Source organism: Nannospalax galili, unplaced genomic scaffold (assembly GCF_000622305.1).
Source record: "Nannospalax galili isolate Female #2095 unplaced genomic scaffold, S.galili_v1.0 scaffold180, whole genome shotgun sequence".
NCBI lineage: Eukaryota > Metazoa > Chordata > Mammalia > Rodentia > Spalacidae > Nannospalax > Nannospalax galili.
Window position 1 is genome coordinate 2,647,260 of NW_008348199.1, and position 26,664 is coordinate 2,673,923.

General features: G+C 53.0%; 1 protein-coding gene across 3 annotated transcripts in view; it reads left to right on the forward strand.

Moving 5' to 3' along the window:
* Scube1 (signal peptide, CUB domain and EGF like domain containing 1) overlaps positions 1–26,664 on the forward strand; it is a 137,248-nt gene that overhangs the window by 36,597 nt on the left and 73,987 nt on the right. For all 3 annotated transcript variants that reach the window (XM_008844731.1, XM_008844732.2, XM_029569166.1), the window contains one exon: positions 15,499–15,633. In XM_008844731.1, the coding sequence (XP_008842953.1) occupies positions 15,499–15,633 (135 nt within the window). The remainder of the gene's footprint in view (positions 1–15,498; positions 15,634–26,664) is intronic.

Consider the following 26,664-nt stretch of genomic DNA (forward strand, 5'->3'; position numbering starts at 1 on the left):
GCTCTCTTCCTAGACAGGTGTGGGGTTAGGGGCCAGATCTGTGTTCAGTTTTGTCTGGAAAGATGGCATGATGATAGTGCCAGAAAGGGACCCTGGGAATATAGCATGCTGGTCGTGTGGAAGTGTGGTCTGTGGGGGTGTAGCCTATGTGGAGGTGTGGTCTATGGGGGCATGGTCTAGGAGGAGAGTGGTCTATGTGGAGGTGTGGACTATGTGGAGAGGTGGTCTATGTGGGGGGTGGTCTGTGGGATGTTGTCTGTATAGGAGATGACCAGTGGGTATGTGGTCTGTGGGGCCATGGTCTATGGAGATGTGGTCTGTGTGGAGTGTGGTTTGTGGGGGATATGAGGCATGATTTGTGGGGGGGGTGGTCTCTATGGGATATAGTCTATGTGGGATGCAATCTGTGGGGCATGGTCTATAGAGGTATGGTCTGTGTTAGGGCATGATCTCTGGGGGTGTGGTCTGTGTGAGGGCATGGCCTTTGAGGGTGTGTCTGTGGGTCCATGGTCTATGGAGGTGTGGTCTGTGTGTGGTATGGTCTGTATGGAGGTATGGTCTGTGTGGAGTGTAGTTTGTGGGGGCATGGTCTACAGAGGTGTGGTCTGCGGAGACACATCATGGGTGTCAGGTGCATGGATCTCCTGCTCCTTTCTGTCCCTCAGTTGAATACTCAGGTCGAGATTGCGTCAGTGTGGAGGTGGGAGTCCTTGAACAGTCAGAGAAGCCTCCTTTCCCTGGACTGAAGTCTGTTGTCATCCCACCCCATGCCAGCCCTACCTTTGGATAGATCCTGGTTTGGTGGCTTCAGGAAGAAGTCTTCCTCTGTCTCAGGCAGAGACTCCAAGTCCATAAACAGCAAAACAAACACCCGCAGTGGACAGAGGGCGGGCCAGGCAAGCAGACACTTGCCTTTTCCCGTTGGCATTGGCAGTCTTGGTGCTAAGGACTCAGAACTCTGGGGAATAAACAAGAAGTAAGTGTTTTGTGGAGGCTTTTTAAAAATACCCCATCGCCAAAACATAGGCCAGACCTGCCCTGAGCTGTGGACCTAAAAGAGGCCTTGGCGGCCACTGTGGGTGCCCCAGTCTCCAGCCCTCGCCTCTGCCAACACCCTTGCTTATCTTGGAGCCGCTGGGCTCTGGGTACTGTCTCAGGTCACCCAAACATTTGCAGGGCCTGGCCTGGCTGTGTCTGGCCAGATGCTACAGCAACCCCCTAGCCTGGCACAGCAGGACAGGGCCCTGGCTGTTTCTGGTGGCCATCAGCCAGCCTGTGCATCTGCCTGTCCAGCACCCCTCCCTCTCATCCACCTCATCCCGACCACATGCAGCTCAAAATAGTTATCTGGCAGGGACGCTCTGTGCCCGCTGGCACTCTCCGTCTGTGGCGTGGACAGCAGTGTCGCTGCTTAGTCTAGGGTCCTTCATTACCTCCCAAGCACAGACTCAATAAAAAAGGCAAGATTTTGCAGGATGCCTTGCTACCATGACCAGCCCCTAGGTCATCTGCTGGATGCCAAGGGGTCAGACACCTGCAGAAGCATTTAGGACTACTCATTGGTCCTTCCACACTGGATCTCCTGGGGCCCCTGTTGTCACTGGGGAGCCCTGGCTCCCTCACCCTGGCACTGCCTTTGTGATCTGGCCCCCATCTGCCATGCCAGGCTTGCCTTTCCTGCTTCAGCTTTTAGTCTGTTAAGCCTGTCCTTAAGCTTCCCTTGGGCCTGCCTGAAAGCCCTCTCCCCTTGCTAGCCCAGATATTCCAGTCCCCACCTGCCTGGGGCCTCTGCCCTGGCCTCCCAGCAGAGTGACCAGCTGCCACACCCTCCCCACTCTGCACATAGACCCGACAGAATTAGACTGTGTTGCAAATGTGTTTACTTACCCGTCTTCCACACGTGGGATAATTATACAGAAATTCCCTGAGAAATCAAGAGAAAAGCCAGAAGATGCTGTCCCTGTTGTCTGACCACCCCTACAGATCAACAGTTTGTCCTGAGGTCATGTCCAGAATCATCTGGGCATAGCCATAACTTTATATGGTCATAAGCATTGCACTGATGTTTGTGCACTGCCACCCTCCAATATCAGAACCTTCTTCACTGTTAATACATAATCGTGTGGCTGAGAAGAGAGTTTAATCAAAGTCCAAGATGTGGGGGCCAGGAGCCAGTGGGTGCTGAGTAAAAGCCATCGCTTTGACTCTCTGACCCTCAGGTTGGAACAGCAACAGTCCCAGGAGAGAATCACTTGTAACATGGCACATCCCCTTCTGTTCACACAGGTCCCCCATGTGCCCATACCTGCCAGTCAGCGGGCTCTGAGATTAGAGGGGACCGTGGCCCCAGGGAGCTTATATGACAAATGACCCCCAGCACCGCATCCATTGTGTGACCAATGGGACAGGCAGTATGAGCTGGGAAGCTATCCCACCCTGCCTGGAAAGAGAAGAGGGTGGAAAAGCGTTAGTATGTCTTCGGAGGGGGAGTAGCACACACACCCTAGAGGCAGGAAGCTCAGGCAGGAGCAAGAGTGAGTTCACAGTAGGTGTCTGTGAGTCAGAGGAGCCCAGTGTACCAAACACTGCCTGGCCAGAGACTGCAGGTCTATGCCTGGGGGCGTAGGAACACTGGGGCCTCACCAGTGTCCAAACACTGGGTATACCACAGACTCCCAGCTCTTCCTGTCACACCCATGTTATCCAGCCTGCCTGCTCCTCTCTCTCTCTCTCTCTCTCTCTCTCTCTCTCTCTCTCTCTCTTCACACACACACACACACACACACACACACACACACACACACACACAATATCCCACCATCAAAGGTGTCTCTCCCCTCATTGGTCCCAGGCCAGAGCAGAGGGTTGCTCACTGGTTCTGTCAGCCCATCCGGCCTCCTCTCCTCTCACAGCACATTCCCCAAAGGACTCTGATGCACTTCTGTGCTGTGTTACTCTGTCACTGTGAAGTATCTGACATAAACAACTTGAGGTAGGGGATTTGTTTTGACTCATGGTTTCAGAGTGTTTAGTCCACAGCCCTTGGTTGTTTCTGACTCTGGGCCTGTGGTGAGGCCTAAGACATCATGATAGTGAAAGCCTGTGGCAGAGGCTGCTCACCACATGACAGACAGGGAGCAGAGAGAGGAATACAGGAAGGACCCTAGCTTCTACTTTTTGCTACCTCCCAGTAATGCAATCATATAGTGACTCTATCAAGGGGTTAATCCATTGATTAGGTCAGAGCCCTTTTGATCCATCAATTCCCCAAAGCCGGGGTTGGTGGGGGGCAGCATTTCATATTCAAGTCATAACGTGTGGTTAGAATATCCTGGCCTACCAGAGTCCCTACTCCTCCTACACCCCACAGTCCTGAGCAGCCCCCTGAGTACAGCCTGGGCCTCTCCTTCACTGAGTGTCCCGGCTCCGGTGCCACCTTGCACCTTGGGGAGTGGGTGAATGACGGCATGTGCAGCCAATAACCAAGCTGCTCTGGTTGAGGGTGGGCTGAAGAAGGTGGTTGCTAAGGCTCCAGAGTGGCAAACACCTGGGGCAGGAACATGTGGTGTACAGATGAATGGGTCCAGCAGGGAGTTCAGGGAAGTGGAAGCTCATGGTCTCCAGGCCCCTTGGGAATCCTACTTCTGGGAATTTATCTGCCGGAAATAATCCCTAAAATGAAAAGGGTCACAGGTGACCAAATGTGTCCTCCCCAGAGGAACCTAGTAACAGTGATGAGGTAGAAACAACTGCACCACAGGCCCCGGAGTGGGAGGTCACTTGCTGATTGGACAGGCAGCCAGAGCTAGCGTCAACATCTAGTGAAAAGGGACATAAGGCCCATGCCCTGAATGACCCCTTACAATTAGGAAACTACAGAAACAATGGATGCTCATGATTGATCACCCCTATCTGGAATAGAGAAATGCCGATTCATTTTCCTTCAGGTTTTCAAAACTCTCCATAAGTTCAAAACCTTAAATAAGGAATTGGTGTGAAGGAGAGGTAATAGGAAGCCATGGCAGTGAGGTTTGTGGGGGGAGACATGGCCTAGAAAGGAAGTAACTACAAACTCAGACTGACAAAGTTGGGGTTGTCCATGGGGAGGCCCGTGGGCCTTTTGGGTGCTTGATTCAAGCTCAGGGGCCCTTCTTCACGTGGCTTTCTGTGGCTGCTCAGCCCTCAGCTGCTTTCTCAAGTGTGTTGATGAATGAAACAGTCAGCTCTTGGTTCTGGGGGTCACCACATGCCCCATGCCAAAGCTGACTGTGAGGGAGGCTGAGGGAGCAGACCCACACATGCAGCCATTGAAGGGCCCTGTGGAATATGGGGCAAGAGGCCAAGCTGACAAGTGCTGGCCACAGAGGCCCTCTCTCTCACAGGGACTTCTGGAGTGGGGCTGTGGTGGAAAGGTGCTAGAAAGAAGGAGAAAGCCGGGCTTGGGAGCACAGCATTCAGATCCTCAACACCCACGTGAAAGGCACAGCTGTGCGTGCTGTAATCCCAGCACTTGAGGGCAAAGACTAGCTTGCTAGCCAGCAAGTCTAGTCAACCAGCAACCTCCAGGTTCAGAGACAGGTCTTGTCTCAAAAATGGTAGATATGCCGGGCGTGGTGGCACTCGCCTTTAGTTCCAGCACTCGGGAGGCAGAGGCAGGCGGATCTCTGTGAGTTCGAGGCCAGCCTGGTCTATGTAGTGAGTTCCAGGACAGCTGGGGCTACAGGGAGACCCTGTCTCAAAAAGACCTATAATTTTTAAAAAGTAGATAGAGCCAGGCGTGGTGGCAAACACCTTTAATCCCAGCATTCCTGAGGCAGAGGCAGGTGGGTGTCTGTGGAGATTGAGAGCAGCCTGGTCTACATAGCCCACTGTGCCCCAGCATACTCCTGATGTGGACGACTTTGCCTCAGTGAGGCACCCAGCCATAGAACAAGATAGTCCAGAGCTAAGAGCCTGCCCACAGTCCACACGTGGGTAACAAAGCCAGGATGGGAACAGAGCCTTGCCCCCTGTGGGCCCACACTAAACAGCTGTGAATGCGATCCTGGCCGGACATCTGTGGGAGGTACTGGACTTTTAAAAAATTTCTTTTGATGAGGGTGAGTGGAGAGCTGGCTGGGGAGGAAGCCAACCAAACAAACAAGGCATGGAAGTAGACTCTGGGAAAAGAGGGGAGCTCCGGGTCTGGCAGGGCCTGAGGGAGAGGCCTGCAAGGGCCCAGATGGGAGCATTGACTTTTGTGATCCACCTGCTCGGAGCCTCACTCCTCTCCCAGAAGAGGCTCGGAGGCCAAGAGGCCCAGCGCTGCCCGACACTCACACTGACACAAGTCGACGCTCCAGGCAGCCTGATGTCAGCCGAGGGGACCAATTAGTTCCCAGTCTCGGTTCTCTCTGAATGGGGATCTTCAGGCTGAATTCCTCTGGTTGCCTTGTTCAGTGTGTCCAACCTCCTCCAGCTGTGGGAGGCAGGGCAGAGTCTTTCCCTGAGCAGGCTGATCTGTGGCCTGGGGCTGCTTTTCTACCTTTTTCGTTTATCTGTGGACATGTTCATGTGCGTGTGCAAGTGCACGTGCTTGTGGAGATCACAGGTCAACACTGTGTCTTCTTCAACTGCTTCTTTGTTTTGTCTTTTTGAGACAGGGTCTCCCTGCAGCCCCAGCTGGCCTTGAACTCACTAAGTAGACCAGGCTGGCCTTGATCTCACAGGGTCATCCACCTGCCTCTGCCTCCCTGTGTTGGGATTAAAGGGTTACCCCCCCCCATCTGGCAATTTTTTTTTTTTTTTTTTTTTTTTTTTTTTGCCTGCATATACGTAGGTGTACCACATGTGTGCAATGCCCATGGAGGCCAAAAGAGGCCTTCATACCCCTTGGAACTGGAGTTACAGATGGTTGTTAACTGACATGTGGGTGCGGGGAACTGAACTCAGGTCTACCACAAGAGCAGCTAGTGCTCTTAACCACTAGCCGTCTCTCCAGCCCCGAGTGATGGTTAGTTTTAATTGTCAACTTGACACAATCTAGAATCACCTGGGAAGAGACTCTCAATGAGGGGTTGTCTAGGTCAGGTTGGCCAGTGGGCGGGTCTGTGGGGGACTATCTTGATTATGTTAATTGTTGTGAAAAGACTCCTTGCACCTTTCCCTGGGTTTGGGTCCTGGGTAGTCAGTCAGACAGGAGAAGCAGAGTTGAGAGGCAGCGTGCATGCACTCTCCGTGCTTGACTGTGGATGTGATGTGACCAGCCCCTTCCAGCTTCGGTGACTTCCCTTGAAATAAAGATGTAACCTGAATCTGTGAACTGAAATAACCCCTTTCTCCCCGAGTTACTAATTGTCAGGGTATTTTATCACAGCAACTAGACAGGATACTAGGACACCATGGGTGGCCTGGATGTGGATCCACGAAGTACAGGGACAGCCCAAACTCTCTTCTGCTCCACCCATCTCCAAAACACCGCCCTGTAGTTTGATTTTGTCCTTAGGAGATTTAGATTGTTTTGTCTGGGATGATACCAGTAGAGCAGGAGGGCACGGGCATCGGGGCTCACCCTCATGGCCCCCCAAGAAGGCCATTTGTCCACTGAGCAGACAGTGGGCAGGGCACTGAGCACTAGAGCCATGGGCCAGCAGTGACCCGAGAACACTGAGAACATCCAGCCTTCCTCCACCAGGCTCTCTCCAGGCCGTGCATGCACCAAGATGGCTCACCCCACCCCACCCCACCCCACCCACACCTGGAGCAGGCAGAGCTCTTCACTGCCTTCTCTCTTGCCTCCAGGCCTACCTGTGTCCTCGGCCCCCACTCACCCTTTTCAAGACCTGCAACCAACAGGGGAGGGGGGGCCTAAGCCTCAGTGCTTCACAGTCACGCCTACATTTGAGAACATGGCACCCGAGACTTGGCAGCCGATTCTCATTGGAATATGCCTGGAGCTAGGGTCCCCAGATAGCCACGCTGTGCCTGTTTCTACAGCCCTCAGCTACTTGCCCACAGACAACTCCCTATGCCACTCCACACCCTGGGATGCAGGATGCTCACACCAAGCATGGCCTCTGTTCTCAAGGACCCTGTCGTCTGGGGTTGATTTGGAGAGAAACAATCACAAAGAAGATGCCATGGGGCTGGAAGGTGCTCTAAGGAGGTGTGGTGGGCAACCTAGAGTGGCTTGTCTCAGCTGTGTCCAGGGGAATACCTCCAGAAAGGTGTTGTGAACTGAGTCTGGAGAAGCAGCCAGCCACTCTAAAGTGAAGGTAGGCAGAGGCTGAGGGCACAACAGGGCTGTGTTTGGTTTTACTCTTCTGTGGGAAGTCGACTTGGACTCTGGTAGGACACCTGTGTGTCACACCTCCAAGGGCAGGTACCACACTGGCCAAGGTACAAGTTCATACCTACGAGGTGGAAGGAGAGAATAAACCCCTGAAAGTTGTCCTCTGACCTCCATACTTGGCACACCCCCTAAATAAGTAAATTAATTAATTAATTAATTAAATGAGTTGCCATATTATCCAACAATACCACTCCTAGGAGTATATCCAAGAGAACTGAAGCGTAGCCACACAAAAACCTATACATGACCATCCATGTCGTTCTTCATAAATAAAAAGTACAAATAACCCAAACGTCCATCAACTGGTGGATGAATGGCTAATCAAAATCATGGTGGATATATAGAGAAGTGAATATTAGTCACCCATAAAAAAGAAGGAAGTTTCTAATATACCCTACAACATGGATTGGAAACATTGCACTACGTGAAAGAGGATCGACAAGAAAGGTTGTGGTTGCCAGAGGCTGGGGAAGTTGAGACTCACTGAAAAGGAACACAGAACTAGTTTTTTGGCATGTTGGAAATGTTCTAGAATTAGTAATGATGGTCACATGACATAGTGGGTCCTAAAAATCACATGCTAAGGTCGTGAGTTTTATGTCATGAATTAAAACTCCATTCTAAAAAGAGATGGAATAAATAAAAGAATTGTCCCCCACCCTGCAAGCAGGCCACACGCACAGTTCCTCTCTGGCTCTGGCCAACTTCGAGCAGAGTCATAACCTGAGGCCCCCACAAAAAACAAAAACAAAACAAAACAAAAAAAAAACCCAGCCTTTGGGAGGTAAATGGCCCAAAGCTAAGTCCAGAGGGAGGCAGTTTAAGGAGCTCCTCCACTCGGAGACCAGTTGAACATTCCCCTCTGATGTGGTTTGCTGTCACTTTTCCAATTTGGAAGGGACGTGGCTGTCCAGAGTACCTGCCTACGCTCCCTTCCCCGAGGCACTCACCATGGCAGCTGCTTTGCTAACGCTTGTTGGTGGTCTGTGTGTGCCAGGCCCTGTGCTGAGGGCTCCCTACTTCCTTACCAAATACCTCAGCCATTACCATCCCTGTCTCAAAGAGAAGGGAACCCAGGCCTCGGGCGGCTCAGCAGCCTGGAGTCAGAGCCGACGACTTCGTGCCCCATCTGGTGTGACTTGTGGGAAAAGAGCCAGGACCCATAGACAGTGGTCATAGGGTCACAGGCTGTTCTAAGAAGTGGTTAGCGGTCCCTGCTGGGCAGCACATTCCCTGTCCTTAGCGACTGCAGAGCCCTGGGGGCCTCGGGACAGCAGCTGGGGTAGGAGAGCAGGGCTGGTGGTAGGAACCTGGCCTGGATTCCAGTGGCTCTGAGCTCGTGGGCTGGCTTTGGGAGTCTTCATGGAACAGTGCACTTACTGGTCTGGAAGTCTGAGCCCCACATAGGCCTCATCACTCAGCTCTGAGCTCTGACCTGGGCCCAGCCCAAGGGCCTGCATGAAGCTGACCTGCAAGGGGACCCAGGAGCCACAGAGAAGGCGTCAGCTGACACCCAGAGCTCGGGGATCTGTGCATCCCCACTGCCTGCTGAACCAGACTCGACAGCTCAGGGGCATTCTGGCTCAAGCAGAACCCAGGCCCCAAATCTCTAAGACCTATGTGTATTTTACCCGAAATCGAATCCATCTGGTTCTCATTTATTTACACTTAACTCATCAAATGCAATTTTGCAAGAGTCACTCAATAGCCAAGAGGCATTTCTGCCTCAGCTGCCCTTGTGAACAGAGGTGGAGTTATAGCTCCAGGACCAGGTGGCAGAGCTCTGTGGTGGAGGTTCAGCCTGGCTCCTCTGATAAGTCTTGGTCTCATGGAGCCTGCACAAGGCCTGATACACAGTAGACTCCTGGCAGCCACAGAAACATGGGTGGGGTCCATAGAGAACAGAGCCTCTGTGTCAAATCCTGAGCATTCATGGGAAGCACAAAGCAACTGAAGCTCGATCCAGGAGGAATTTTTAGTTATAAATAACTGCAAACCTGAGTCCAAAGGAGGGCAAACGGCCCGCCACTAATAAAAACAAACAGCCCCACCTGTGGCCAAGCAGCAGCGCCCCCCCCCAGGACAAACCACAGCCTGCTTGCAGATGTCTGCCAAAAGCCTCCAGCCTGGCCTCAGAGACCCTTCCTACAGGGAGGCAACCACAGTAAATGTGCCTAGCCCTGACATCACCCCTCAGGGCTGGTGGGAACTGGAGGGTGAAGGTAACATCCACAGAGTAAAGTTGGAGTCACAGCTAAGGGCCACTGGTTCTGATCCACCTCCAGACCTGTGTCTGTGCTGGATGCTGACTCCAGACACCCAGCTGGGCTTGATTTTGGGGGCCACGTCTCATTGAAATTGGGGTTCTCAGTGACCACACTCTTGGAGTCTGGATCACAGGGGATCTGGAAGATGGGAGACCTAGGAGTGCAGATACAGCCCGGCATGGCGGTAGATACCTTTAATCCCAGGTGGTCAGTCTGATCTACATAGTGATTTCCAGGCCAACTGGAGCTACAGGAAGAAACTGTCTCAAGAAAACAAGCAAACAAAAAAACAGTGTGCAGGGGGAAGCTGGGGTCCAAGGCAGGCTGCGCTATGGGAGCTGGGGAAACAGATGGACTAGGTGTGGACAAGAAGTCAACAGCTCTGGTGACTATTGGGGTGGGAGAGGGACAGAAGGAATGATGGGGGCAGGGTGCTTCCTGGGCCTGGGTGGCCCGGTGGAGTTCAGGCCAGACACTGGGGTTAAGTGAGACCATCCGTGCCCGAGTGTTCATGCCTTCCTAGGTACCAGCTCTCCCTTCCCTGTGCCCTGACTGAAGGAGCATCCACCACAGAGTCCTCTTGATGACGGTCTCCAGCCTCAGGGACCAACTGAGGTTCAGCCTCCTTCCCATTTGTTGCCTGCTACCCCTAGCCTGGCCAAGAAGAAGCAGGGGCTCCCTGCAGAGGTGTGCATTGAAAAAGGGAACCCATTCCTCTGCAGAGGCTCAGGCTGGTCCTGGCATCTCTCCCCAGGCTGGCATTTCAGTATGCTCAGCTTCCCACCGCAAGGTTCCTCTAGAACCTCCCAGAACCTGCTTCATAGCCCACTTCCAGTACCTAAGGGTTCCCTGCCTCATAGGAAGCCCCACTGTGGTTATAAAGGAAGATGGGCAATCATGGGCTGCCCCAGCATTTGTGGGCAGGACACCTCACCCTGCCCTAGCTGCTCCAGGATCCTGAAGCCTGGGTTGGAAAGGACCCTTCAGGGTCCTCACTATATACACTGTGGTTCAGCCCTGCTGAGGCCTTAAGGTTGGTGGCACTCTGTCACACTACTCCGATGACTTCCCCAGGATTATCACTCTGCCAGCTGGACTGATGGGGGACCCAGGCAGAACTGATTTTTTTCACTATTATTTTTATTTTTGTTTTATATGTATGAGTGTGTTGCCTGCATGCATGCAAGTGCACCTGTATCTGCAGTGCCCACAGAGGTCAGAAGAGGGTGTTGGATTCCCCTGGAACTGGAGTTACGGATGGCTGTTAGCTGCCATGTGGGTGCTGGGAATCGAACCTGAGTCCTCTGCAAGAACAGCCAGTGCTCTTAACTGCTGAGTCATCTCTCCAGCCCCACAGAACTGATATTTTTGAGAGCCTTGCTGAGTCCCAGGCCACAGAGTCCCTAGCCAGTCACTGGCCTGCCCGGCCCTTTCTCCAGCCGTTGCTTGCTGGGTACCTCCTCCAGTGTCAAGGCACTACATCCCCTGTGCTCATCAGCCCAGGGCCCACATCATCTTCTCCAGGAAGCCTCCCATCCCTGTTCCAAAGCCCCCAGATGTGTTCATTCTCAGTCTGTGCATAGTGTCTATAGACATAGCAGGGTGGAACTTTGGTCTGAAGAGGAGAGGTTGTCCCCAGTGGAGAGTGTGTGCATGTCTTATACACGCAGGCTAGTGTGTGCTAGTGGGATATGTTCAAACATAGCAGAAGCAGGGCTCCTGATGAGTGGCTGAGGAGGTGTGCAGGCTGTGGGGAGCCTGGCTGAGCCCCTCTGCATGCCTAGAAACCCAGGATGAGTAAGCTCCCCAACACTATCCCCAGCAAGCCCAGGTGTGACCTTCTGCCTGAGGCCTGCCCCTGAGGTCAAAGCAGGTTTTGAGGGAGATGCAGGACTGTCCCCACCCAAAGCAGGGATGGCATAGCCAGGCCTGTGGTCTAGGCAGAGGAAGGAAGTCAGTGAGGAAAGGCCTCCAGATCTGGGACCCCTGGAAGAAGACACTGAGGCAGAGAGGGAGGGAGAGAAAGGGAAGGAGAAGTGCTTGGCCCTGGGCTTTGTGGGAGGGAGAGCAGGGCCAGGGCAGGTTTGTGAGTGTCCCCACCTGGTACACGCCACTCAGCACCACAGTGGGCCTGAGTCCTAAACACCCCTTCCTTGTGTTCAGAGAGGTCAGGTCAGCAGAGAGGAGTGAGGGAATGAGGCAGGAACTAGGAAGTTCAGCGAGCACCGGGAACTGCCCTCCAGGAAGCTCCACTGGGGCTTGGGAGCTCCATCTCCCTTCTGCCCATAGAACCACTGCTCTACTCAGGAGAGGAACGCTATGGGTACTGCCAGCCCGTCGGGGAGCTCTCTGCCTCCCTGGAGCTTTGAGAGGTCCCTTTCCCCCTCTGGGCTTCTCTGTTCTCATCTGAGAATCAGAGATGACAGAAATCAATCCAGTAATGGGCTCCTACACAGATCTAATAAGGAGGTATCCGAGCCAGAGCTGGAACTGTCAGCAGCGGCCCGTCTGTGAAGTGACAAGGCACAGTGTTGTCTCTGGGTGGCCCACAGGACTGACCACACAGCCCATCGAGGACAACCGTGATTCCATGGGGCAAAGGAAAGAGCCTGTTCATGCCCAGTGCCTGGAAGACAGTCTACAATCCCTGTCACACATCCTGAAGTCAAGGCCTGGTACTGCCCATAGCACCTTTCACAGCTGAATATGCCCTGTGCTGGATCACAGCGTGCTGGCTAACTCCACTTCTCAGGGATTGCCAAGAGACTATATCCCCATTGTGCTCTGTTCCCACAGACAGTGAACCCCGTCTGTCCTGCCCAGGCAGATTTTCCATGAACCCATCTGTACCAGCTGATCACTCCCCAGCCCTCCGGAGCCCTGTTTGAGAGCTAGAGAAGAGGAGGATCTGCATCAGAGATCATGAGTGGGGCCTCAGGCTCTGTAGGGACTCAGCAGCCGGGGCTTTCTGCCCTACTCGGGTGGAGTGTGGGGCCCGTGTTTGGACACAGTGAAGAAGGGTACGGAGGGGCAGCCCTCTCTTCCCGCCTGCTTAATCTTGGGGCTTTATCGTTTGGGAGTGAGGGAAAGACATGTTTACATGGCCTCGCATTTGTTTCAAATTATTCATCAGTGTTGGCGAGTCATTGTTCCCTGCTAGTGTAAACAGTCCTGTCCCAAGGCCCAGTCATCCTGCCAGATCACTGAGGGCCTGTGGATGTGTTACATCAACTGCCCTTTGGTTCATCGCTTTTGGTGAGGTACAGAGCTGGGCCAGGCCAAATGGTTGCAGATGCCCTATGAAGCCAGCACTGGAGGGCCCATTTTCCCTTTGTTTGCCTTACAATGGAGCCTTTGCTTGGGCTGGAGAGGCCAAGGTAAGGGCCTGAGAGTTGGGAGAAGAGAAGAAGTGAAGAATGGCGGCGGGGGAGGGTGGCTGGCTGCGTCCCAGATACGTGGCTGTGGTCAGGGCTCATGGTCAGGTGTGTCCTAAGACCCAAGCATAGTGTCTGCCTGCCTCCCTGGGTGCTATTAGGCTAGAGATGAGACTCACCACAGGGACACTTTCCACACTGTTCATGGTCAGTGTACCTGGGTCTCAGGAGTTGTGTGCTCAAGTTGATCCCAGACTCAAGATCAGGGAAAGAGAGTAGTTTCTTCAAAAGACTGGTCTGAACACACTTGTAAGCGCAACGAGCCTAGCAAGAGGGTCACAAACTCAGGCTCTGGAGCTCTGCCTTGGTTCTGAGTTCTACCTTCGCTCTGGCCTCCTATATGGGTCACCCGGGTCATTTCAGTTCTCTGAGCCTCTGAGATCTGTGGATGAAATGGAGTCAGTAACACACCCCATTACATGCTGCTAAGAGGCTCAAGTGAGGCCCCTCCATGCACAGTAAGCACTCAGGATGCTGGCTTCCTGTTGTCCCCCTGATGAGGGGACAGCACCTAGTACACAGTTGCAGGTTGGACAGAGAGGCATGGAAGAGAGGTGGCACTTTCCCCCTGCACGACGGGGTGTCCTTAGCAAAGTACCAGTGGCACTCAGCCTGCAGGGAGCCATCAGCAAGACTGTGAAGGAAGGTATTCAGAGTACTAATCCTGCCCGTCCTTCCTGGCCTCCAGGGTCAGCCACTTGGGCTCAGGGAGTCAGATCCCATGGTTCCTCCCAGCAAGAGCCACCTTTACATGTGAGCTGGAGCAGTTGGTGGCTTTTAGAGTTCAGAGCTCTGTTTCCCTGTTCTGACAGCCATACGGCTGACATTTGAGCTTGCCAGAGAATAATGACACACCACGCTGTGGTCCTCAAAAGCAGCAGCGGTCTCCTGGGTGGTAAAGTGGTCTTCTGTCCTCAATCCTAAATAGGACCCAGCTGACAGCACTCCAGAGCCAACCTGTCACCCAGTTCAGCGCAGGTCATCGCCTGCCTCTATCTTCTCACATCCCTTTGGTCCCAATAGCAAAAGATGTCTTTGCTGAGGAGCATTGGAAATGTTCAGTGCAAAGCATGTGTGTATACATGCATATGTGTGCATGCATGTAAATAAAATGTGTGCGCACACACACACACTGTGTATTTGTGTGTATAGGGATTGGCTAAAAGCTGCCAGTAGCTCCAAGTTCACATTGCTTTGTGGTTTTATGTATTTTCCTATTAAAATGACAATACACCATGGAGCATTAAGGTTTAAGACGCCCTTCTTTCATTAAACAAACCGACAGAGTAGGGGGTTATGACTCTGGTAATTGAAACGTGCTGTTCTGCTCAGGACCAGAGCTCCATAAAGGCTCTTTTCAGTCAGTCGCACCCTTTATGCCAGCGGCCTCCGGTCAGAAGTGAGTGCCGGCCCTGAGCCGGGTCCCTCCCGCAGAGTGGGAAAGACCTCTTGGCAGCCTTCCCGGGCAGTCCTGGCAGCCAGAGGTCAGAGCCTTTGCAAATTTTCCCCCACCCTCTGGGCTTTTGAAATCAATCCGCTGGGCCCAGAGCCTCAGGGTAGCGCAGCTGCCCTGGCCTCCAGCTTCTTGCTGGCTCCAGGATCTTGTGCTGCCAGCTGTAAAGCGCAGGTAGGTTGAAGAAGTGAGAAATGATGGGCTGTGGTTAGCCAAGCTCCATGTTTTGGGGAGACGCTGCAGTCTGTATTGGGAGGGGCGTCTGGTGATGTCTAAGAGAGCCCAGGTTTGGGAGTCAGTCTGCCAGATCTGAAGTCTACCCCTGCCATTTACCATATGTGGGACTTTCCACAAGTTACTCAGATTCCTCATGCAGAAGTGGGCTGATATCTAGGTCTGGTAGGATTGGGACGAGGACTAGAGTTAGCATAGGTAAGATGCTTAGAACTATGCTGGGCAGACAGGAAGCGACCACAGCGCTGTAGCCCGTTTAACTGACTACTTCTATGATGTCACTTTGGGAGGTTCCATCATGAAGGATCACCATGACTACCATGAGATACCTCTGTGGAGTACAACCATGCAGTGGTACCCATAGAGTACCACTGCACAGCACTGCCATTGTGTGACACCAAGAACAGCCTGTGCAGCACCTTTGTACAGTACCACCATGGATTCCCTGTGTGCATCACTTCTATGAAGTACTACCATAGTGTCGGACCACAGAGTCTCCATTACAGTGCCAGGGGGGTCCCTCCATGCAGCACCACTGTGACGCACCACTACAGCCTAGTGCCATGAAGTACTCCCTGTGCGATACCCCCTTAGCATGAGTCATGGAGTACCTCTCTGCAGTACCATCATAGCATGGTGTGCCCCCCTGCAGTACCACTGTAGTGTGGTACCCTCAAGAACCCCTGTGGAGTCCCTTTGGTGCCTGCTGGAGAAACTGTGTGTATACCCCACCAGCTCCAGGTGTGACTTCTCCTCTCCCTTCTCTCTCTCTTCTTACAGATGTGGACGAGTGTCAAGACAACAATGGCGGCTGCCAGCAGATCTGCGTCAACGCCATGGGCAGCTATGAGTGTCAGTGCCACAATGGCTTCTTCCTCAGTGACAACCAACACACCTGTATCCACCGCTCCGATGGTGAGTATGGTCCATGTCGACCAGGCATGCCTCCCATGCCCATGGAAACAGGCAGCACTCTCCACATGTGGATTCTAGGGGCCTTGGGGTGAAGGCCAGGGGTTTGGTGGTGGCCGGGTGGCTTTGTTTTGGCACCAGTATTGGTTCTATGTGGAAATCCTCCTAGCTCCTTCCCTCTACTGGCTTTTGGTATTCTTTCTGTTTGTATGTGAAGAAGAGGTAGGGCCACAGGTAGCATATGTTACCAAAGAAGCTGCCTTCTATTCCAGATAGAAGCTGGCTATGGCCAGGAAGAGTAGGAACCCATGTTTCTTGGACCTCTTTTCTATGGGGGTTGAGGCCTACCTAGGCTGTGTGTCACTTTTCTTCTCTCCATAAGCCTACACAGCACCAATGCCTATCTACTGTATGTGCCTAGGTCACCAGCCAGCTGAGGGACCATGTGGGTGGGAGTTAGCTGTCCCCTGGAGGGCCAGGTGGGACGACAGTCTTGCCTGGGGAAGTACTGAGGGACGGGGGTGACTCTGGGCAGGCTGAAGCTCAGTGGACTAGGGCAGATGTAGGGTGAGATACAGCTGGCCACCAGCTAAGCCCGGCAGGTAAATGTGCTTGGTGTCAGGCCACTGATGGTCAGACCCTGAAATTTGGTGATGTGTGGACCCAGGACAGCAGGGCTGTGAGGCGGGTAGAGCTGACCAGAGACCAACATACATGTACTTGGAGGAGAGGAACCCAGGCAGAGGAAACAGCATCTGCAAAGGCATAGGGTCATCAGTTGCTTAAGGTAATAGAGTCCCAAGATAAGGATGTATGCTGTGGGAGAAAGGCCTGGCAGGAGTGACAAGAGCCAAGGCTCTGGGGGCGTGCTGTCCTGAATGATCAAGGCTAGAGGCTTAAAGGAGTGAGAAAGACCAGCCCACTGTCCCTCCCCTTGTAACTGGCTATGCTTCTGTGATGTCACTTTGGAATATCCCATTGTGGAGAGTCACCACGACTACCATGAGGTACCTCTGTGGAGTCCCACCATGCAGTGGTACCCATAGAGTACCACTGCACAGCACTGCCATTGTGTGACACCGAGAACAGCCTGTGCAGCACCTTTGTACAGTACCACCATGGATTCCCTGTGTGCATCACTTCTATGAAGTACTACCATAGTGTCGGACCACAGAGTCACCATAACAGCTCCAGGGCAGCTCCATAGTCCCTCCATGCAGCACCTCTGTGGAGCACCCCCATAGCATAGCGCCATGGCATGCCCCCATGTGGTACCACCATAGCATGGCGCTATGGCGTACCTCCATGCAACATCATGAAACTGACCTTTAACTAGGTACTGGAGGTTTGAGGCCAAGGAAGGGCTTCCCTTGAGTGTATGACCCAGTGGATAGCCCAAGGAATGCTCATACTCAAAGTTGAGGAGCAAAGAAATTTCATACTAGGCTCAGGTCAGCAGGGTCTGGATGTGAACCAAACTCCTCCAACCCTCACTGGGACAATTCCTCAGCCAGCTCTCTGTATGTCCTGAGTCCCAGATTTCTCATCGACAAAACAGAGACCATGGCACTGAGCCAGCAGAGTGTCTGAAGCCAGAAGAAGACCCTGGTATGGCCTGCTGGTGTTTGTGAAGCTACCATAGGCTGTAACATGGGACTCTCTGGTTTCTGTTCTAAAATGATTCCTGAGAAAATAAAAGGCAAAAACGTTTGAAACGTTCAAAGCTCAGGCAGTAAACCAGATATGTTCTAGTAGATTCTAAGATGCCCAGGATTTTTTCTGGCAGTTTCCTCACAGGCACGTCTGGCTCACAGACCTGACCCCTGGCACAGCAGTGTCCCCAGAAGGACGTGAAAGCCAAACTCCATGGCTCCTGGACACTTGCTGCCGTCACCGGGGCCCATGATGGTTCACTTGGTTCCTTAGAATCACCTAGCTGTGGTGCCATGGTCTAGCAGAGCCGCCCAAGATGGAGGCTGGTGGCATAAATGAGGACCTAGCCTACACAGGGTCCTAAGAAACAGGTCCATGAGACAGACAGGGAGTGCTTGTAGCAAGTGCCTGTGGGGAGGGTCCTGCTTGTATTAAGGTGGGGTGTTTCTCAGAGCAGCTGCTCCCAGAGGCTCTGGAGTCCTCAGGTCAGGCTCCAAGAGCTGCTTCTCCCACCAGGGCATGTGCACAGTTCCTTCGTTTGGAAGACGCCTTACTCTCAGGTGGGATGTGATAAAGTGATGCCCCTGGTTGAAAGGCAAGCACAAGGAACAGGGTCAGTTGGATGGAAGAGGGTAGCTGTAGCTCGTTTGTTCAGCCTTGTCAGCATCTGCTGGGGTGAGAGGTTACAAGTTTTGGTGTTAGCCACAGAAGATGGTTTGGGTGATAAGGAGGGTAATGAGTTACTGTCAGGGCACAGGCCTGAGCACCACCGCAGACCAGCTCATTCCAGCCTCACAACTGCCCCTCGAGGTAGCTGGGTGTGACTCTGCTGACAGGGAAGGAAGCCAGGTTGGGAGAGCAGAGTCGGGATCAGAGTGCATCAGTGCTCAAAGTGGGGCGTCTCTTCAGATGGTGATAAGACACTTCAGAAAAGAAGCAGGCAGTGAGATGGTGGCCAGGGACGAAGGCCTCTATGTGGAGATCACATTTGTGCCTAATCCAAAGGACAAGAGAGAGCTACATCCAAGAACAGGGCAGCGCAACAGGCAGGGTTTGTACAAAGGCCTGGAGGGAGGAAAGGATGGAGAGACACAATAAACAAAGGGAGAAGGGCACAGGAGAGGGGCTGACGGCCCAGCCATGGTGGGGACCTAGAGGGTTGTAGGGAAGACTTTGGGTGGCCTGCCATGGGCAGTCACAGGAAGGAACAGAGGCAGATGCCAGAGTGGGGGGAGAGTAGGTAGTTTCTAGGGGAGCCCAGGAACTCTGGGAGCTGAAAGCGGAAGAATTGTGTACTGGCTGGTATTGGGAAGAACCCTGAAAACACAGCTCACCCCGCCCAAAGGGCCCCTGGACCTTTCCCAAATGAGGAATGCAGATTTAGCCAGGATACAGGTATAGCAACCTCAACCCCAGCCTGTGTCAACTTGTCTATAGGTGAGAGAAGACCCTTGTCTTGTTGGGATCTTTGGGTGGAACCTCCGATTGTTGTAATCTGGGCAGTGAAAACCCAGTGGGGAACTTCTTGGACTGTCCTGCACGACAAATGCAGACCTGTTGGAGTTTTCAAGGTGGTGAGGGAAGTGCAAAGGGGGACAGGGTGAACACACAAGACGCAGGCCAATGGCTCACAGTGCCCAGGGACGATAAGGACGTGGTACCTAGGAAGGCAGGTTGCCTACCTCTCTGAGCCACAGTCTGTGGTTGTGACAATTGCTACAACAGTAAGAGTTACCCTGCCAGGCGTGCGAAGACAGCGCTCTGTGGCACCGGAGTGACCTCTGATTCTGTGGCTCCTGGGAAGGCAGATGGATTCAGAGGCCTTCAGCAAATTAGATTCCTCAAGTTACCTGACCCGTCTAATGCCTGTCCAGGTCTCTGGGCTTTCCCCCTCACCCCCAGGGGGAAAGAGCACAGACTGGTTTTAATTAGATGGAGCCGGATGCATGCAAGGGGTAGGCCAAGGTCAGTCCCAGCTCCTGGCTGAGAAACAAGGCCACAGAGCTCAGCTCTTCTGAGTGGTCTAACTTCCCAGGCGCCAGCATAAACCCTGGTCTGAGGCTCATGGACCTAGCCCAAACTGGGCTGGGAGTGTTAGGCTGCCCTGTGGCCTCCGTTGTCACTGCCTCTTGAGGTCCTTTTGGCTATAAAGAAAAAAAAAAAGGGCCCAGTTAGTCCTCTTGGTGAGGGGTGGGGGTTGAGCTTTGAAGCAGTCAAGGGCAGAATCTGCCCTAGAAGGCGGAGTGACATGTAGGCAACTCTTTCAGATCCCGGAACTCGGGCTTGACTTGACATGAGGTAACACTCAGGGCGGCCCTGGGTAGGAGGGGACCCAGGGCTGTTGGAGTCTGGCCAGTCCCTCTGCTTAGCACTTCCTGGTACTGATTCTGGTGCCTTGACAGCCCACACTGGCCTCGGCTCCGCCTCAGGCCCAGCAAATGCTGACAACCCCTCCTCTGGCCCTCAGCCCTGGAGCCAGTCCAGGCCCAGCCCAGCCTCTGCTACCCTAGGCCAGCCACGTGCCTGGCCACCCAGGGGCTAACACCTCTGGCTCTCTCCCTCTCCCACTCTGGCCATTATGTCCTTAAATATGCCAAGTTCACACTTCAAGAACATATGGCCTCCAGGGTGACTTTTGTCTTTTCCTCAGGGAAGAGTTCCATCCTTGACCAACACTGACTATCTCTGGAAGGGTCTATGAAAGGCCAACATCTACCAACTGTGGAGGGAAGAGGGAAGGTGGCCTCTCATCTCTCCACTGACTGATTCATTCACTCTTCACATGCCCAGGGCCTGGTCTTAGGAGTCTAGGCCAGAGCCCTGTGAGGCTTTCAGTCCGGAAAAGGTCTGAATGTAAAGTATAGTTTAAGTGTTAACTATACAATCGTGCACTGAACAAATGCCTTGGGGATTCTGGGGTTTTGATTTCCTCATCTGAGGGGTGACCAGCAAGGCCATCATTACCACGATTGCCCCATTGGCTGTGGAGGAGTACTGCTCTGAGCAGCATGGCCAATGGAGTGTGGAGGCGATGCACCAGCCCCTCATGCTGAAAGTTAGCCGGCAGCGTGCTGCTCAAAGCCTCACCGATCGCCTTCCGTGTGCCGGCCTTGGCACCGGCTGAAGGCACCAGAGTGAGAGGAAACCTCACTTTGTTCCCACAATTGTAGGAAGCAGCACGGGCTCCCCAAGGGGTCTTCAGGGGCTTGGCTGGCCTCAACCTCTGGCATAGCTGGACTGCAGATGTGCCCTACCACACCTGGCTCCCAAGGCCCTTTGACACTCTTGTTCTCCATTGCTGTGACAGGAGCAGGAGGTTGGGGGCGGTGCGGCTCCTTGAAGCCAGGGAGCTCTTGGGGACTGGTACATTGTTCACCACAACTCTGAATCCCAGGGCAAACCTGGGCCTTTGGAAAGGACAGAGGTGAGGAAAAGGCAAGGAGGGCGGCTGTGAGCAGGGCGGAGTTGCACTTGAAGTGTGGGAGGGCGGGAGCAGATAGGAGGGCAGGGAGGGCGGAAGCAATGCAGGACCTTGCATGAGTGGGCAGTGCAGATTCAGAGGCCCATGCCCGTGGGCCCTACCTAGATGAAGGGGCCACACCACAGGGGCCCACTGTGCTCATCTTTCCTGAGGGTCTACACCAGACCTGTGAGCTCCTATTCCCGCAACAAGAGCACCAGGAGCTGACCCAGGCGTTTCACACCCGTCTAAGCGTCTTCTAGTTTTGCTTAAGCACATGTGTAAATGCATGTAGAAAACCACATTGTTCCCAACTCCATGGTATTCCTGGTGAGACTCAGGGCCAGGTGTGTCCACAAGGCTCAAGACTTAGCCATCAAGAGAGATGCTGGCGCCTCTGACTCAGAGTTGGGCGGGGGGCGTCCAGGAGTAGGAAAGCCTGGCTTCCGGAGCACATCCCTTTGATGAGGGCACGAGGCTGGGCACGAATTGCTGCATGTATGACTCGTGTGCTGTGTGCCAGGCCTTGCTACTGAACACTTCCCCTTCCCTTGCTGCATCTTCACAGTACCCCATTTTCCAGGTTAAGAAACTGAGGCACTGAAAGTCTGGAGGACTTGCACAAGATTACCAGTAGCATCAAGGAATATATGCTCTGCCAGTCGGAGCCTGGGCTCTGACCCCCGCCGATGCAGAGAACAAACACAAAAGGCTCCAGAAGTCCCTCTCAATGACTGGCCTAGTTCCATAAGACTCAGGAGAAGCTGGGGCGGGGGTACAGCAGACACACCTTCTCACCTGGCACCAACTGCAGGTCCAGGTGCCCACTGTGCCTCTTTAACCATCAAGAGTTCCAAAACCAGGGCTGGAGAGGTGGCTCTGTGGTTAGGAGCACTGGCTGCTCTTCCAGAGGACCTGGGTTCAATTCAGGGCACCACATGACAGCTCACGACCATCTGTGACTCCAGCACCAAGGGATCCTATGTCCTCTTCTGGCCTCCACAGGTACTGCATGCATGTGATGCACTTACATACATGTAGACAAAACACACATACACAAAATGAAAAAAATATATCTTTTTTTTTAAGTTCCAAAACCATTTTGTGGTGGAAATTTTCTGAACTGGCATACACTTCTCCTCTCTCTCTCTGGAGTAGCAACCCAAGTTGACCTGGCCTCTTTTCCCCTATAATTTGCAATTTTTGTTATAAACTCAATTATAGAGACAGCTACCCATGCTAGAGACAGAAAACATTCATTGCTGTTTGTCCCAAGACTGAATATCTCCAAACCTCTGGGCATCAAGTGCATTCTTTTCTTTTGATGCTTCCATTAGCTGTAACATGTCTGCCTCTGAAGCAACCATGATTTCAGTCACACAGGTGTGCAGGTCAGAGGGTTCTTTTCTTTTGATGCTTCCGTTAGCTGTAACATGTCACCATTCTGCAGAAGATCTGCCTCTGAAGCAACCATGATTTCAGTCACACAGGTGTGCAGGTCAGAGGCTGGGGGCTGTCAGCTCATTTAGGAAGCACTGTGAGCTTTGGGATCGCTGTTTACCATGTTCCCTGACTTCTGGATATAGCTGTGCCTTAAAGGCTTAAATTCTATGAAAAGGACCTTGGGTCAAATAACTCTTGGCTGTTGTCCCTCTTAGGGCCATGCAGGGAGTATCTGGGGATCTGTTTATCTGGGAGCTCAGAGGGGTAAATACCCCAAGGATAACTGGAGACAAAATGATAGTTTTTTTATTTTTAATTTTTTTTATTTTATGTGTATGAATGTATTGCCTGCATGTGTGCAAGTGCCCCCATGTCATGTGTCATGTAATGCTCACAGAGGTCAGAAGAAGGTGTCATATTTCCTGGAACTGGAGCTATGGACAATTGTTAACTGCCATGTGGGTGCCAGGAATCAAACCCGGGTCCTGTTCAAGAGCAGTCAGTGCTCTTAACTGCTGAGCCTTCTCTCCAGCCCCAACAGAGACTTTTTTAACTTTTGATTATTGAAATAATTACAGGGTCATAAGAAGCTAGGAAAATCTTAGAGGCCTATGAGCCTTTCATCCAGTTTTCCCCAAGGCAGCATCTCTCATCACTTGAGTGCAGTAGCAAACCAGAAGTTGACATTAGCACAGTGTGTGTGCTTCTCTGCCCTTGTGTCAGATGTAGAGTCACAGTGCCACCACCATGATCAATAATTTGTATTTTGAGAATAACTGGGTACTCTCTGCCTGGCACCAACATGCCAGGAGGATGACTGAGGAAGATACTATCCTTTAATACCCAAACAGTACACTTCTGAGAGAGAAAGGAGGCACTATTAGTAACCACACCAGAGATCAGGTAGTAACTGATCATCCCAGGAAAACCAAGCTTACAGTTCCCCAGTGTTACTCCATTTAATGCCTTGAGTCCCAAGATGGTACTGCCATTAAGCCCTTGAACCCTATGAAGTGGATACTAGCCACAGATGGGGGTCAGAAGATCACAGAGCTAAGTACTGTTTTGCCCAGGGTTCATGGCTTTTTGGAGTAAAGGCAGGGCAAGAACCCAGATGGTCTGGGTTCAAGTCATGACTCCCTCCATTGGCTGCCCCATGCCCCATAGTGTTTAAAGGCACAACCACAACCATGGTTTCCCACTTCTCTTTCCAGGAAGCAGAATGTAAGATCTGAAGAGAAGAATATTTTCCTTACCCAACATGCTGGTGGCCTATATTGGGATGTGATGCCTATGTAGGGCCTGGGTGTGATAAACTGGTTGATTGGCACAGGCCTAAGGAACATATCCAAGGGACTCAACCAACAAGCTAGTTAAACTGAGGATACGGAGGTCAGCCCGGGGCTGGAACCTGTTGGGTGAGGGGCTGGAGAAGCCTTTGAGAGCTGGTAGCCAACTAGAGATGGGGTAGGCAGTCACTGGACAGAGGGCCAGCATGACCTGGGTGGGATTCTGCAGGGCTCTGAGGGATTAAGGACGAGAGCGGATGAGAGCAGGGGTTTGTGATGGAAAGGAGACAGCAAGGGTTTGGCAGGATTATCTGGTCGTAGATCTTGGTCGAAGTCATGGACTGAAAGCACTGACCCTGGGAACTAACTTCAGGTAGGGCTCTGAAGAGAAGGGCTGGGAAACCCTAGCTAGAGGTGTTACACTAGCCTCTCTGTCTTTACTGGGTGAGTGTCAGGATTAAGGAGGGTCCCCAGACACCCCTGTCCTCCAGTGCTGTCTAAGGGGCCCATTCCTCGGCTGTCCCAGGCCACAGAGCTTGGCAGAATGGATTCCAGTGTTTTCCTAATGACTGTTCTTTTGTGTGAACCATGCAGCCTCACTAGAGGGAGCTGCTCCAGCCCTGTCCTGGGCTGATACACTTCTTATGCTTTTGATTTGCTTTCCAAACGTCACCTAGACTGTGCATCTGCTGCCTCTCCTGCCCATTCCCCCAGTGCCCTTCTCCTCTTCACCCTGTTGATCTGGGTCCAGAAACTCCTTTGTCAAGGCCAGCCTGGCCTCTCACCATAGCCAGGGGCCCTTTAACGTAAGATTTCTGCTGCGGGCTTCATTACCTGTCGGAGAGGACAGCCCTGGGGGCCTAACACCACTCCCCAAACTGGCAGAACTCAAGTGAGGTGGCATAATTTCTGTGTGTGACAGGAGTTTGGACTTTGCTGGGAAAGTGAAACATGCAGTGTCGGTGATTAGAGGTGGGCGTGGGAGCCCCATTCTGACAAGATCACCACTCACCTTGAGTAGGGCAGAGAGGTGAAGCAAGCCAGGTATTGGGCAGCCATATTGGCAGCCACTGGGATCCAGAACTCCCACAGGTCCGCGAGTGCAGGACAAGGTGATGAAAAGAAGAAGGCAGGAAGAAAGATAAAGAGGCCTGACTGAGGGGGAAGTGATGGGATGTCTGACAGGAAGGTGACAGGGTGATGGTTCAAGGGAAGGTGGCTGAGGGGAAGCGGGCAGGTCGTGTGAGGGGAGGTGACAGGAGACAAGAGGGTGGCTGAGGAGAAAGCCACACAGTGGCTAATGGAGAATGTGACAGGAAAATGGCTGCTGGGAGAGGCGACAAGATGGCTGAGGGGGGGTGACAAGATGTCAAAGGAGAAACTGACAGGAAGATGGCTGCCGAGGGAAAAGTGACAGGGCTTCTGAGGAGGCTGACGGGAAGTTGACGGGGAACGGCTGAGGAAGAGGTGACAGACAGGTGGGCGATTGATAGGGAAGTGACAGGGTGCTGGCAGGCCTCTGGGAGGCCGCCTCGGGGTTTACACTTGGGCCCGCCCCGCCACTCACATCACAGAGGTGCAGAACATCTCAGTGGAGGGCGTCTCTGAACAAGGCAGAGCCTTATTCTCCTGTCAGCTCAGAAACCTGGGGGTCGGCGGAACTGACTGATCAGCCAGACTAGTTTTTTTCAGATATGGCACTGAAGGGGTTGAACCCAGGGCTTTGTGCATGCCAGGCAATTGTCTACATTTTTAGAAGCTGAAAACGCCAAGTCCCACTCAGAATCAGACTCAGTGTGCGATTAGGCGTCTTCCCAGGATGGCTTATGTGGAGTACTCGCCCTCCCTCGCCTGGATGGCTGGCTCAGGCCCGGCTGCTGCTGGGGCCTGAATGGATCTGAATGAATGCGAGAAAGCTCTGGAAGAACTGGGCTTCACTGGAGGTCGGCCTAGGACACTATGGAGTTCCAGATCTCCTTGTGTGTGTTCTCAGGGGTAGGGGGACAGCAGGACTCTGTCATCTGTGAGGCACTACAGTAATCTATGTCTAAGCTCCTCTACCTCACCTCTACGCATGGCACTCCTAAGGCCCATCTTTGTGTCAGGTCACACAGGCTGTAGGAGAGGCAGATCCCAAACAAATGCTTTACATTCTTACAGGCCCCATGTCTTTATATGTTACAGGTTCGGCTTTAGCATGAATTTTGAAGGGGACACACATGCTTCCCACATGCTAGGCTTAAGAATAAAATGTTTCCTTCCAACCAGTACTCAGGTCCTAAGGACATGAAGGCTGGGCCCTGAGGGCAGGGCGGTCAAGGCCACACATGGCATACCCACCTGTGTTGGCCGTGGCCAGAGTAGTGGAGAAAACTAACCATACCTCGCCTCTGGGGTCTGAGTCCACGGCCCAAACCCACAGTGGTGTCAGGCCTGCCTGGAGGCTCCTTATCCGGGGCCACTCAGGGGTTTGTAGTGTAGATTCTGTGAGTTTAGACCAGGGCTTGCCACAGGAGCCGCCTCTAAACTAACATCCCTAACTCTTTCCAGGACCCTCCTTCCGCCTCCTCCAGGCTGCTCCTTGACTCCCTCCTGCCTTAGACTTCAGTGCTGCCCCACTTTCTTTCACTTGACCTTGGCCTACAAGCTGATTGGACATCGATCCCTGGCTTTGTCTCGGCTTTGAACCCTTTGCCAGGTCCAGCTCCAGCCCCTCAGGCTTCACAGTGGCTTCCCACTAAGAACACCATGATGCTCACAGCCACCCTGTGAAGTACTTCGGATGAGGGAAAATGGCTTCCCCTCCTGTGCTGCGCCATGAGGGGCCACTTAAGGATCAGAGAGGCTGGATTTCTGGTACCAAAGCCAGCTCTTTCCCTACCCCACTTCCAGACACCAATAAACAAGCCCACAGACAGAGAGCCCTTCTGTCCCTCCTGCGAGTCCCCAGCCACACTACAGCTTAGAATCCTGTGAGTGTATATGGCTATTGGAGCTCTGTCAGTTCCCCACACATGATTCCCACATCTTAGGAAGCAAGCCAGGGTCAGGGTCATCTCTGCCCTAACTAGGGCTTCCATCGTGGGCCATGGGGGCCATGGCAGGCCACATGAGGTTGCAGGCTCCCCGTACTTCCTTGCCTGCTATAGACCAGGTGGGTGGGAGGACGGACATCCCTGGCACTTAGCG